General features: G+C 40.3%; 1 protein-coding gene across 3 annotated transcripts; it reads left to right on the top strand.

The window, feature by feature from the left end:
* The first annotated feature begins 1,328 nt into the window (after window positions 1-1,328).
* On the top strand, window positions 1,329-14,979 carry atp5mf (ATP synthase membrane subunit f). Of its 3 annotated transcripts, none has more exons than XM_081609762.1 (7): window positions 1,329-1,744; window positions 1,903-2,070; window positions 3,635-3,740; window positions 3,910-4,007; window positions 13,502-13,600; window positions 14,596-14,712; window positions 14,797-14,979. In XM_081609762.1, the coding sequence occupies exons 1-7, from the start codon at window positions 1,471-1,473 to the stop codon at window positions 14,823-14,825; spliced, it is 891 nt and encodes a 296-aa protein (XP_081465888.1). In that variant the 5' UTR covers window positions 1,329-1,470; the 3' UTR covers window positions 14,826-14,979. The 3 variants fall into 3 exon arrangements, with proteins under 3 accessions (XP_081465888.1, XP_081465887.1, XP_008413803.1); XM_081609761.1 differs by having other exon boundaries at window positions 1,900-2,070; XM_008415581.2 differs by lacking the exons at window positions 1,329-1,744; window positions 1,903-2,070; window positions 3,635-3,740; window positions 3,910-4,007 and adding an exon at window positions 12,939-13,063.
* Window positions 14,980-15,003: the final 24 nt, after the last annotated feature.

Raw genomic sequence — 15,003 nt, 5'->3', positions numbered from 1 at the left:
TAATAATAATAATAATAATAATAATAATAATAATATACATACATACATACATACATTTGCAACTTATTTCAATGAAACTATATTCTCGCTCTTATGTGTAACTGGCTGCAACTCGGAATAAAGAGCACATAATTAACATGGACTTATTATCTACGATGCTGATAACGTGGTTCATTTATTTCTGACAAATTTCAAAAACATATTTTGACACCATTTGTGTAAGACTGCTTCTTTAGGTGTGGACTTGTGAGGGAACGGCAAATTTGTTGACAATGTAGCCTATTTGGGGTACTTTTATCTGTTTTACATTTTTTTAAAGCTACCGAACAGGCAGGGGAAAATGTCTGTAACAGAAGCTTTTCCAGGTCTTTTTACAATGAAAGTGCTGCAAGCTGAGTTTTCTTTGTGTTTCTCTATCTAATGCTGTAAAAGGTTTCAGGCTAATCTTAATATTTACCCATTTATTTGATGAAACTTCTTTGTTTCAGACGGATTTGTTAGACTTTATACTTGTTCACTTGTGTTCGCTTTGCCTAAAAATAATCGGCAAAATTTTCCATTTGTTAAAAGTGAGAAAATTGATTTGGAGCATCGCTGAAGTGGTTTCCAGCAGTCGAATTCTCCAGTGAATTTAGGTTTTCCTTTGCTGTTTTAAGTTGAGATTTGACTTTTCTGAAACCAGCTGCGACACAATGACATGAAATGAGAAAACGTCAGACTCATATAGCGCTTTTCAGGACACTCAAAGATGCTTTACATGAAATCAGTCATTTCCATTGACACACATTCACACTCTGACGATAACAAGCTACTGGGTTGTAGCCACAGCTGCCCTGGGTGATGCAAGCTGATAAGAATAGTTTGTTAATGTTGGTGTATTTGTCTTGTACACATCTGAGCGAGTTTTGACTCAGTTTTAATAACTTGTTTTAGAATGGATAATTTTTTTTGTTACTTTTCACTATGAGTATTTAAAGAAATTACCAAAATTTTACATCTCAATGTATAAACACCTAAAGAAAGTCACACAAGACTAAACTGAAAGTCCATATCTTCACTAAAGTGACCGTGTGTCTCCAAGCATAAAACTTATATATACATGTTTTTTTCTAGGTGTCCTCCCCAAGTTGTGACTCCCAGGGTCTTCATGCCGAGGAAGCTCCAACCTCAGAGCCGCAGAGTCCCGTAACACAGACCAGTAACGGCGCACCACGTCCTGCCTCCAGCGTGACGCCGCTCCCTCTCGTTTCACGACTTAAGACTGAGCAGCCATCCAACCAGACGGAAGCCGCCACTCCTTATTCTGTGGTTTGCACTCCTGTTGCCAAGCGGCTGTGGGAGGGCGGCAGCACCCGCGACGGAGGCGGGTTGGGCTCGGGTGGAGGAGGAGGGGCCAGAAAGACGGCCCGTTATTCCCAGGAGGCGGTGCGGGGCAGTGCCATCCAGACCTCCGTAGCCCTCGGACTGGCCATGGGGATGAACGCCACCACAACCGGCCTGGCAGGCATGGCGCCCAGTGGTGGGATCGGTGGAAATGCCGGCACCAACGGGAATTCTGCAGGGGGGCTTGGAATGTCAGAGGGTGCCAGCCCCGGCACACTGAGTACCTACGCTAGTGACTCACCCATCAGCTACCATGACGATGAGGAGGAAGAAGAGGGAACGGACGAAAGTGCCGAGGAGCAGTACAGGCAGATCTGCAACATGTATACCATGTACAGTATGCTCAACATGGGAGCAGCAGGTAGTAGAACTACAGCAAACATTTAATACACATGATTGTGCTTCAAAGTACACAACCCTTTATTTTTATATTCGACTCTAATTCTATAGCGCTACATCACAATCAGAAAATACGACGAGTGTGTGAACTTAATGTGGGTTTTACTGTTTCTCCAGCAGCCGGGGAGCGAGTCGAGGCCCTTCCCGACCACATAGAGACCCGAGGTCGGATGCGGGGTCGAGACCTTACTTGTCTTCCTCCAGAACTTATTGCACAGATAGGAAACCGCTGCCATCCCAAACTGTACGAGGAAGGAGACCCTGCTGAGAAACTAGAGTTAGTCTCAGGTATGCAAGTGCGTCCGATTATTGTGGAGCACGGCGATGAAGTCCTGGAAGGAAAATCTGTGTGGATAATTCAGCTAACACTTAGGTTTATTGACTAGGTGTTTGTGTTTTAATTACCAAACTAAAAGAGTCGATGTGCCACCAAGCACAATATAAAGTCGAGACAAATCAATCGATTACAGAGGATCATTGAAAGATATTCTACTTTGCACATGTTACAGCATCACCCAGTGTGCAAAGAGGCCAAGTGACCTGGCCTGACCTGTAGTCCAAATAAGATTTTTTTTTAACTTGGCTTGTTGTGATTAAAAATAAAATGGTCTAATATTGTTTAATTATTCAGCTTTCAGAGATTAAAGCACTGAATGCAATGCACCCCTGACCGTTCTTTATTTATTTTATTTTACTTATTTATTTAGCTTTTTGGTCATTTGAGCAGTTTTAGTAATTCACAATTCTATTTACTCTGTTTCACTGCTGTCAGATACATTTCAATGAGTTGTTATAAGGTTGCCTTTTAAGGTGAGTCCGTCACATAGCCAACATTATTTTATTAGATTTAATGAGTGAGCAGTATTTATTATTCATTCTGGTGTGTGTGTGTGTGTTTGTGCGTGTGTGTAGGTGCGTGTGTGTGTGTGTGTTTTTTTAAATATTAACTTATGTTGTGCATATAGTATATTTCAGCAGATAACACTGGTGTTATATTGCACCAGAGGCCATGCTTCCTGGTTCAACCCCTGGCTGTTTCTCTGAAATTTCTTCAGTTATCTCCCACATTTCTGAGAGTTGCATGTGAGGTTACATGCTGCTGGAAAATGAATCGGTGCTCCATTGTTAGTGTATTTTTTGTTGTGTTTTTGACTTGGTCAAATTGAATTTTCTCTCTTTTTCTTTGCAGCTTTAGAAAAACACAACACAAATATTTTTGCTTTGCTTGTATTTTATGGTGGGTTTTTTTTTGCTTTGTATATGAAATAATTCTATACCTCGGTTGCTCTAGTCCCCACCCAGATGTTATCTTAAACTTGCAAGTAGTGATAGCGTGTTCACATTTAGAGGAAGCTCTTCTCATGATAACAGGGGGACTGGCACTTGACTATAAGACCATGTTGCACATATGTTTGTGTTAAGCACATCCTGTGATAATCTCCACATTAGATGTGGGTGTGGTTGCAAGTTTTACTTTATAGTGTCCTGTGCGTGTCTGTATGTGTGTGTGTGTGTGTGTGTGCGTGTGTGTGTGTGTGTGTGTTAGTATGAAAGGTGAGAAAACAAAGCAGCCTGCAGAATACAAACTTGCTCTGCTGCGAAGCAGATAAGACGCAAAGAAAACGGCAAAATAGAGCCAAAATGGGTGCAAACACAGCCCGACTTTTGAGAACAGCAGCAGCCGCAGCAGCAATCTGATATGAATCACAGTTGCCTCTAGATAAACAGTTTCTCCATGTCTGTCTGAACATAACCAGATAAACACGTCTCTATAAATAATCGGTGTTGAGGACATGTCTTCATTTGTTTGTGGTCGGGTGTTCAACCTTCTGGCATGTGCTTTTGTTTGCAGGAACTTCTGTGTATATTTCGAGAGCCCAGCTAATGAACTGTCATGTGAGCGCAGGGACAAGACACAAGGTGCTGCTGAGGAGGCTGCTGGCTGCCTTCTTTGACAGGTTCGTTTCGTCTGCGACGGTCTATTTCTGTAGAGTATGTAAAGACGGACGAGGCTCTGGCTTAATATGGAAATTATTGTTTCTTTTTGAGCGCAGTTTAGAGAAATAGGACAGCTATTTTAAGCATCTCTCCGTTCTGTTCACTTCGTTTTTTGTTTTGATGCATCAGGAATACTCTGGCCAACAGCTGCGGGACAGGGATCCGCTCGTCCACCAACGACCCCAGCCGCAAGCCCCTGGACAACAGAGTTCTCCATGCGGTCAAATGTGAGCAACAGCATTTTGCCTGTCTGCCTGTGCAAATAGTTAAAGCATTTGCTTGTTGTTTTTAATTAAGAATAGGAAATGTAAAGAACAGCTACACATTTTGGCATAAGCCTTCATTTCTTATTAGTTTACAGGAGCCAGGTTTTTAAAATCTTTTCTAGCAATCTTGTTTAGGGGTTTTATATAGATTTTACTAGGAACAAATTGTCTTTATGACAGGTTGGTAGAATAAATCCAAAATAAAATCAACATTTTGGACAGTTATGTGACGTCAAGGCACTGTTTTCTTTTTTTATTATTGAACTTGGTTACCTGATCTTATTTGAACAATACCCTGTTGCCCAGAAGTGCAACAGGGCAAAGAGTGATATGTGCACATTGCTGAACATGCAGGTTTCTCCCTATTTTGTTTCACACGTACAAAAGAATGAAAAAGAGAAAAAACTTACATTTATACATGAGTGTATATATAAATTGACATACAGTAATGCCAATCTATTTGTACCTTACAGTTATCATTTAGTACTAGATCTGTGTGACCACAAATCTGAAGGTTGAATTTTAGTAAAACTCTGGAGCTACAGTTCTCCACATTTACAGCTCCAAAGTATTTTTGGGACACATTACTGCCTCCTTCACTCCTTTTATGTGTGTTCATACCCACTCTGATCGGGAGAGCCGGGGTGTTGCTCATTCTCATGCTCCATGCGCCTGGTGAAGATCAGCACAAAGGTCTTGGATATGTCATCTCCTGTGCAGGACTCACTGCTGCTCGTTTATCAAGCCTTTTATGCAAGCCTTTCATAAATCTCATCTTTATTTTGCACCTTGCACTTTCGACAAATTTTTTAAAACTCGGAAATGCATACAAACTGTGCTATTGTGCTTTCTAGGTTTAGCCACACATGGCGCAACAGTTTTTGTTCAAAAGAACAGATAAACGGTATGTGCCAAAAATCATCTGTGTTGGATAATCTTAATTTTTTACCGGTCGTAAGTTACTCACTAACTCCATTTATTGAAGTATTTCTTAAAGCGATGTCTTAAATTATTAAATCTAGTAGTGGTGCAAAATTAAGAGTCACTTCCATTGGTTTCTTTTTGTATTTCTTCAAATGTATTTAAATCAGAAATAGTCAATAGAAAATAAACTACAGTTCATACAGGAACTTCTTATAGGAAAGGTTCGATAAGCATGGATTTATGGCTCCAATATGAGATTTTGGTAAATGAGACTGATTCAGTGCTTCTGTGGTATTTAAGCAATCTAGAACGACTGCCTGAGAGGAAAATTAAAATAAATAAAAATGAAAGAAATCATTATAAAATATATCTTCTGCTGAATTTACTTGTTGGTGACCAGCGTTGTGTGCAATTTTGTTTTCTGTGGCTAATAACTTACTTTTCTGTGGCTAATAACTTACTTTTTAGCATACTGAATGACACCTGTGATGTCACCAGCATGTTTAATTACATTGATCTAATCTAGTCAGTATGGTAAATATTGCTACTAAATATGAAACTATATCAGTGACATCAGTAACACCTGATGTAACACTGGCATCAGTGTGATGTCACTGACATCACAGGTGCTGACATCAGTAGCACCTGTGATATCAGTAACACCTGTGTCACTGACATCAGTAGCACCTGTGACATCAACACCTGTGATGTCACTGACATCAGTAGCACCTGTGATGTCACCAGCATGTTTACTTAGATTGACCTAATCCAGTCAGTATGGGAAATATTGCTAATAAATATGAAATTATGTGAAATGCTTATGTTAGGTACAAGGCTAATGTTAGCATGATGACTATCATTAGCATATTGAGTCACTAGCATGTTGATACTACTAGTGACTCAATATGCTTATGATTGCCATCATGCTAGTATTAGCCTTAAATCTAAAATAAGCATTTTACATAATTTCATATTTACTAGCAATATTTATCATACTGAATGGATTAAGTCAATGTAAATTAACATGTTGGTGACATCACAGGTGCTACTGATGTCCCTTAAACTAAGTTTATTATGTTGAATAATTTTAATTTATACACTAATGTTAGCATACTGAATTGTGTTAGTTCACTAACTCTGTGCTTGTCAACATTCTAGCGATAACCCTCAATATGCTAATGATAGCCATAATGCTAATGTTAGCATTATGGCCACCAGGCGCTCGCCAGCGTGCCCCATCTCCAGACATGGCTCTAGAGTGGGGGCCCCGGTGACCCACGCCCCAGCAAGGGAACACTAAGTCCATTGCTCTAACTCATCAGAAGGGATCTTTGGGCTGCGCTTAGTCTGGTTCCTCACCTAGGACCTGTCTGCCTGGGGTGACCCTACCAGGGGCATAAAACCCCAGACAGCATAGCTCCTGGGATCACTGGGACACTCAAACCCCTCCACCACGATAAGGTGGCAGCCAATGGAGAGGACCTAACTACCTAACTACTAAAGAACCATTTTACAACCAACTAACTACTAAAGAAGCCATTTTACAACCAACTAACTACTAAACAAGCCATTTTACAACCAACTAACTACTAAACAAGCAAGTTTAAAATGACCCAAGTACTAAAACTTTTAAAAAGACCTACAGTGGATATAAAAAGTCTACACACCAAATATAAAATTAAAAAAACGTACAATACTTTATTGCAGCACCTTTGGCTTTTATTACAGCACTCAGTCTTTTTGAGTAAGAACCTTGATAGGTTCTATCTGGACTACAGTATGTCCAGATAGAACAAATGTGTGGTACATTTTGATGTAGGGATATTTGCTCACTCTTCTTTGTAAAACTGCTCCAAATCTGATGGATTGCGTGGGCATCTCCTGTGCACAGCCCTCTTCAGATCACCCCATAGGTGTTTGATGGGATTCAGGTCTGGACTCTGGCTGGGCCATTCCACAGCCTTAATCTTATTCCGGTGAAGCCATTCTTTTGTTGATTTAGACGTGTCTTTTAGGTCGTTGTCCTGCTGAAAGATGAAGTTCTAGCAGAAGGCCGAAGGCTTTGTGCCAACACTGACTGATATTTGGAACTGTTCATAATTCCGTCCACCCTGAATAAGGGTGGTTTAAATTTAATTCCTGTAAAGCACTTTGAATTGCCTTGTTGCTGAAAATGTGCTATACATAAACTTACCTTACCCTACCTTTCCTTACCTTACTTTACCTTACCTTACCTTACCTTAAGGCTCCGGTTCCAGCTGAAGCAAAACAGCCCCAAAGTATGATGCTACCACCACCATGCTTAACTGTAAGGTATGGGGTTCTTTTGGTGAGGGGCAGTGTTTTTTTTGCCCCAAATATACCTTTTGGAATTGTGTCCAAAACGTTAAACCTTGGTTTCATCAGGCCATAGCACATTTTTCCACGTGTTTAGGAGATTTCAGATGTCTTCGCAAAATTTAGCCGGGCTTTGAAGATTTTTTTTTTGAGATATAAGGCTTCTGTCTTGCCACCCTACCCCATAGCCCAGACATATGAAGAAGACAGAGATTGTTGTCACGTACTGTAGTCCAGCCAGTACTTGCCAGAAATTCTTGCAGCTCCTTCAGTGTTGCTGTCGGTCTCTCTTCAGCCTCCCTCACCAGTTTTCTTCTTGTCTTATCAATTTTGGACGGACGTCCTGTTCTTGGTAATGTCACGATTGTGCCATGTTTTCTCCACTTGATGATGACAATCTTCACATTGTTCCATGGCAATACTTAATGAATTGGAAATTCTTCTGTAGCCTTCACCTGACTGATATCTTTGAATAACGAGATCCATCTGATCCTGTGGCAGCTCTTTGCAGGTTGATATAAAAGTCTGTGTAGAGTTTTTATATCCACTGTAACTACTAGGCAAACAATTGTAGAATGACCTAACTACTAAGCAATTTAAAAAGACCTAACTAACTCCTAAGCAATTTAAAAACCTAACTAACTACTAAGCAAACAATTGTAGAATGACCTAACTACTAAGCAATTTAAAAACCTAACTAACTACTAAGCAAACAACTATAAAAAACACCTAACTACTAAGTAAACAACTATAAAAAACACCTAACTCCTACGTAATTTAAAAAGACCTAACTCCTAAGCAAACAATTATAAAAAACACCTAACTACTAAGCAAACAATTATAAAAAACACCTAACTACTAAGCAAACAATTATAAAAAACACCTAACTACTAAGCAAACAACTATAAAAAACACCTAACTACTAAGCAAACAACTATAAAAAACAACTAACTCCTAAGCAATTTAAAAACCTAACTAACTACTAACAAACAACTATAAAAAACACCTAACTCCTACGCAATTTAAAAAGACCTAACTAACTCCTAAGCAAACAATTGTAAAATGGCCTAACTAACCACTACGAAAAAAATTTAAAATGACTCAACTGGACAAATGAACGGTTCCACAGGTGTGATCTCATCAAACCTGGGCTCTGGCTCGAAATCCTCTTTCTGAAGAGGATAAACGAAGGCCTCCCTGGGTATGATGTTATACCTTGGCTCCAGTTCAAATTCCTGAGAGTCTATGGTTGACGGGATCTCAGGATAATTTTCTAGATCTATGACGTCTGACACATTATCTGAAGGAACGTAGGCCTCCTCAGGAACCAAGGTTGCCGTAGTTCTGTTGGCCACGGTGTGAGAGGTCTCTGGGATTTCCGGTAGGTTCACTGGAGCAACCCTAGATGAATGTTTCCGAGTGAACTTGGTGAAAAAACCCTGGATCCTCCCTTTCAGACGTTTGAGCATAGATGTTGGCTCAACTGGGCGGACCACGACTTTCTTCGGTTCCTTACTAGATGCATGCAGTCTGACAAAAAGATCCTTAATCATCACTTTGATCTCGTCAACCATATCGCTGATCAGCTGATCAGCGTGATTTCTGTCGTCAGAGTCAGAGTCTACGTTGGAATTGACTCTATCCACCACATATTTGACAATAAGATGGTTTAAATTGTCAGTGTGCTCTGTTCGGACTTCTCCTTTAACCTTGATGACCTTGGCGAAGGCCTCAGGCACCTTGTTGCCAACGATGGATTTTATGGCTTCAGCGGTGCGGCAGTCCTTTGGAAGACTAACTTGAGCGTTCGTTGTAAAAAGCTCTAGGATGTCTTCTAAAATCCTCATCAGAACACAGGTGGTGGTGCGAGCGGGATCTCCAGTTGCCAAACGCATCCACTCCATCCAGGTTAAGTTCAAGAAAAGTGGATGAACTATAAACCTTAGGATGTTGACAGTGACGATTTGGGTCAATCCGCTATCCATAATAACTGTAGACTCAATTAATTAGAGGAAAAGCTTAAAGTTTTCTGCTTTAACGCAAGATGAACTGTAACTTATCCAGGCTCTGCGACAAAGGACTGCAAAGTGAGGGTTTGAGAAGAAAGAAGTGCAGATAAAGACCCTGACGTCTATGACGTCAGGGTCTTTATCTGTTTCCTTAGGTGCCTATGCCACGTCATAGGCACCAAACCCGTCGAATTCTATGTTCTCACGTAATAAGTCACGTTTCCTAAACTTGTGTTAAAAGCTGTGCCCGAATTCACGGTCTTCATCCGGGTCCTTCGCAGACCGCGAATATCGAGGACCGGAAAAGAGAAGCTGTTAAATTATACAGTTCTAGCCTTGGCAAAAACGACCTATGCGCTCCTTCAAAGGTGGTTAAAAAAATAAAAAAACAGACATGTGGTAGCTTAATATTTCTTTTATTCAGTTTGTTTTGCTGTAAAAATGCTCACAGGACGCTGCACGGTCGGCTGCAGAAACGGATAAGGTTGAAAACCGAATTTGTAATTTTATTGCGTAACCTTCAACGAGGAGCAAAGGATAGCAGCTGTCAAGCATAACGACTGGCAGCCATCGGTGTAACCAGGGATTTGTAGTGAACAGTTTTTATCAAGACAGAAGACTAACGTTCATATACTTTATAAGTAAGTATGATTAGAAACATATTGCTTTACGGAAAAACTATACTGGTAGCCATAAGGATAATGCTGCACCGTCATGTAGCCTAGCATGTATGGAAAAAACTGGTTAGCATCTCGTCTTTTGTACGTTTTGTTGGAGTTCGTTCATTTTGTTTCTATGCTCCACCAGGTCCGTTAACCAGTTTCAGGACCCAACCAGAACCCCTGAGTGTAAATTACCTTGAGAAATAATGAGATTTGCTTGTATAAAAGCAGGCTTTAATGCAGAAAAATGATCAAATGTTACAAGCCACACATGTCATATAAATGGATCAGATACAGAGTTACATTCACCGTCCAGCATATGTATGTGTATCCTAGCTATATGGCATACCGCTCCGTCTGGCTGTCACGTTTAACCTAACTTTTTTTTCTCCTCCCCATTTAGTCCCCACTTTGCTGCAAATAAAAATAATAAAATAAAATCACAAAAAATATAGTAGAAATAAAACAAAGTCAAAAACAATAAAAATTAGGCCGCGGGCAGAGTTAGTTTTGTTTGATTTTTCAGGTTTGAAGGAGGACATCTAGTCTCTGAGTCTGTAATAAGATGGTCAAGGACCCCGAGTGTTATAGAATGTGCTGGCTCCAAACGTGGACGTCTCGGAGAACAGTTGTTATTCGCCCCCTCCTTTGCTCCAGGAAGGAGAAGACGGTTTCCTTAGGTCAGGTTCCTGCCGGCTTGTCTGCCCAAGGGGAGATGGTCTCCCTCAGGATGATACAGATGTCGCTTGGTCTCAGTCCCCCTCCCCTCCATGCTCCAATCAATGGAGAGGGAGTACAGGTGTCTTTATGTCAGGTGTTCGTTCCACAGCTGGTTAGAACACCGCCCCCTGTTTTACGTTCCGGCCAAAGGATGAAAGTTTGCCCCTCCGAGCATGGCACTGTGATGTCCTCTGTGCCAGAATTTTCTCCTTCTCCATCCGGGTCTGTTTCACCTTGCCTCTAATTTCCAGAGAGCTGCATCATGCTCTCTGTTCTCTCCTCCTCTTTGGAGTATTTCAATCCAGTTGTCCTGCTGCCTCTCCATGGGCGGCTCTGCGCTTCTCACTGCCCTGTCACTGGTTAGTGCAGGTGGGCAGATAGATGGAAGCTCCTCTGGGACAGAGGTTCTGGCTGCCCCTGGTCCAGATCCCCTGGCACCTCAGGTTTCTCCCCCAAATGGCCCTTGCGCTGTGTGGTGTGGACCCAGGTGTCCCTTCTTTTGACCTTTACAATGGTGTGGGTCCCCAGTAGGACCTGGTACGATCAGTGTTACCATTGGTGTTACACCAGATTTATCAATATCTTTCTTTAGAATTTTTTTTCACAGATTACTCGATTAATCGTAAGAATAATCGATAGATTCCTTGATTACTAAAATATTCTTTTACAACAGCTGTACCGTATTGCCATATTCCAGCAAAACACGTCTTCTTACCACCGTTAAGATCATCCTTAACGGCAAAACCAATAGTTGTCATGTAAATCCATTCTACCAACCTAACTTTGGATCTCTACTGCTCCTCCAGAGTTATCAGATTCTCTAATTAAGGCTTTCCTGTTAGATGGATGGCTATATTGTGCTAGATTTTCACTTTTGCCATACTTTTGCTATTTCTGGATGCTCCTTGGTCCTAATGACTCTCCTTCTCCATTAATAGCTTGAGGAAATCTGTCTTTATTCTAAAATTGTGACACCAATTTGACTTTTAAAGGAATTGCTGGTAAATAAAGAAGTGTATCACAAAGTCCAATAAATTAAATTAACATTTGTGATGAAATGCGAGGGCACCATCCATTTTGTAGCCACAATCTACTAAACTCCATCGAACAGCAAAGTCTTGAGTTGTTCTGAGAAGATGCAGAAATGTTCCATCTCATTTTACTAGCAAATGTGACTCAAAGGATTTGTCTGTGGGATTTCCCACTTTCAGCGTCACCCCAATCTTTTAACTATGTGGTTTTAAAACGAGATAAGTTCAGTATTTTTGGAGATAAATCTTTAGGAAGGGTTTTTCTTTCTTCTTCCATGGCTGTCAGTTAACAGATGGCTAAGTGAGTGCCTGATATCTGGATCAATACATAGATAAAATAGGTCAACAAGTCTTAAAGCTCTATGTAGTCATTTTATTCCAGTTGTCGGCTGCAGAAGTGAATCATTTCAGTGTGAGTTCCAGTTATTCTCGATGACCTGGAGCACCTGAAAAGACTGACTACTAGTTTTAGTCATTGTAGTTTAATTGAGTTGTTTTCAAGAACATATGATGGGAGCAGAAACATGCTCTCAGATTAAACGGATCTGAAGTCTGCGTAGCTGCAGAACTATTTCAAGATATTATCACAAAGGAAATTGAAGAAACTACGTGCTCTGTGCGAAATATTTACTTTTTTTGTATCAGTATGTTTTTCAGTGAGGGTGGGACTTGAATATTTTACTGAAAGAATTCCCAAGCATTTGGACTTGTGAGGGAACGGCAAATTTGTTGACAATGTAGCCTATTTGGGGTACTTTTATCTGTTTTACATTTTTTTAAAGCTACCGAACAGGCAGGGGAAAATGTCTGTAACAGAAGCTTTTCCAGGTCTTTTTACAATGAAAGTGCTGCAAGCTGAGTTTTCTTTGTGTTTCTCTATCTAATGCTGTAAAAGGTTTCAGGCTAATCTTAATATTTACCCATTTATTTGATGAAACTTCTTTGTTTCAGACGGATTTGTTAGACTTTATACTTGTTCACTTGTGTTCGCTTTGCCTAAAAATAAAAATCAATACGTTTTTTAACTAATGAATGTATTTGGTTTAGCTGCTGTATCTTAGTTATATTTTATTGTTTTCAGTCATCATCTTTTCAGCAGCTTCCGATGTTTATTTTATTTTATTTTATTTTATTTTATTTTATTTTATTTTATTTTATTTTATTTTATTTTATTTAAAAATACAAAAATACACACATCATTGTCCGCAGTAGCTTATGGGGAACTCAAATAACTCAAATTATGACTCCATGTCCCACAATGCATTTCCTCCTTTAATTCCCATCATTCCCCGCTGCAACCCCTCCTGCACCGGTCAAGATGGCGGACAAAGCAGGTAGCTTAGCGTGTCCTCTGCTGTATTAACCGTTATTTTATATACTTTATGTGCTTTGTTGTGTGTAGATAGCGACTGTTTCAGTTGCTGTTTTGGTTAATTTCTCATTTTGGTGGTGATTTACTCCGCTGTGTGAGGGTTTCGGACTGAATGCCGCACTGAATCCTTTGACTCGCGTCAAGGACTTTGCGCGTCAGCTACAGCTCCATTGAAAATACCAACTTCTGTGAACTGACAGCCTTTTATAGTCACAAAACACACAAATTACTTTGCGTTGGGATGACGCACTTTTAACCGCGGTTTTGTTGCTTATAAAGGTCTTTTTAGGTTCGCTAAACTGAATCTAAGCTAACGTTTTAGACGTGGTTTTATGAAAAATAAAATAGTTGAGTTTACTGCCGTTTCTTACTTTGTTGCCATGTCCGCCTTTTTCATCAGTTCCAGTTGTCGAGAAGAATCTGGGGAATGTGATGCTGAAAGAGTTGCCTAGATGGCTCGCAGGTCGAAACTTGACCCCGACCGGACTCGTAAGAGGAGGTGAGCTAACCAGGAGATGTATCACCCATTCATCTGTAGGAATCCGTCTCGATTTTCATCAATAGGGAAATGTTTAGGAAATGTGTCTTGACTTTTTGCACTGTACCAGTTCTTCTTGTCTAGGGGGTCATAAGCAACGGTGCAGTGATTTTGCATTCATACTTTAAACTTTGCGTCACCACTGGTTATGCAAAGCATCTTTAAAAAACATATTTATGTTAATTGTGATCCACATTTATCACTTTTTACTCCGACCAAGTAAAGATGTGCAACACACTGAATCACACTTAGCCTTGTAATACCAATATTTCCCAAAAGCTGCTCAGATGAAAAATGTTGCACATTTCAAATGTCGCATGTGTACATTTTGCACATAAATACTGTAATGCAAGATTTCCCCCAGAAAACTTGCTAAGCCCGGTGTTTGGGGCGCTTGGGCAGTCATTCATTTAGTGGCCCCTCGTGTTTTTCAGTTAAAACGTTTTTAAAGTCGACAGGAAATTTTAACACATCACTCGATAATTATGTGTTGTTGGAAGATTAACACCTGAACTCCAACAATAAAGTCTTAAAAAATGCAAACATTTTAAAAAGACTTAAATAAATAAGCAGTGCTTAGCCTGGTGGAGGCACAAGCCTGGTGGCCCGCCAGGCTTATAAAACACTGAGGGAAACTCTGGTAATGCATGTGGCTTCTTACAAACTTTCACTGCACCAGACGTCCTGACTTGGATGTATATATATTTTAGTGACTGACCTGCTGATTGTATTGGAACAACATTATGAAAATTGTGAGGGAAATGTGGGTTAATCATAAGACTTTCATTACAGTATTCATAAATAGTATTGCAGCTTCAATCCATCCAATTGGCCAAATGTGTTTTTGGAGGTCAGTTTGAATCCTTGGCCTCTGCCTACCAAATATTGCAATCAAAGGTTAATGTTATCAGCCCTATTTTTATTTGTTTTAAAACTTTCAACTGTCCTTTTCCCAGGCTATGACTGGTACTACAACAAGTACATCAATGTAAAGAAGGGAGGCATTGGTGGGATCTCCATGTTTCTGTTTGGATACGTGGTCATCAGCTACGTGTGGAGCTTCGACCACATCAGTAAGAAAAATGCAACTTGTACATTTCTCATACACAAACATGCCAATATTTATTTCTAAATATTTTGCTTTAATTTTCCATCAGAGCACGACCGCTGGCGGAAGTACCACTGAGCCTCTCCAGCAGCCGTCACACCATCAGGGGGTCGAACCAGCGTCTCCCCTCGCTCTTTATATGCTCAGCTACATTGTGTTCGCTGAGCAATATGTTAGTAATATTGTTTGTAATATGTGACTGTTGTGACCAATAAAAAGTATATCAACACGCGAGAGCGTCGTTTTCTGTGCAGCA

Source organism: Poecilia reticulata, chromosome 8 (genome assembly GCF_904066995.2).
Source record: "Poecilia reticulata chromosome 8, P_reticulata-male-v2, whole genome shotgun sequence".
Classification (NCBI taxonomy): domain Eukaryota; kingdom Metazoa; phylum Chordata; class Actinopteri; order Cyprinodontiformes; family Poeciliidae; genus Poecilia; species Poecilia reticulata.
Note: the sequence above shows the minus strand (reverse complement) of the source record. Positions and strands in the feature narration are given on the sequence as shown.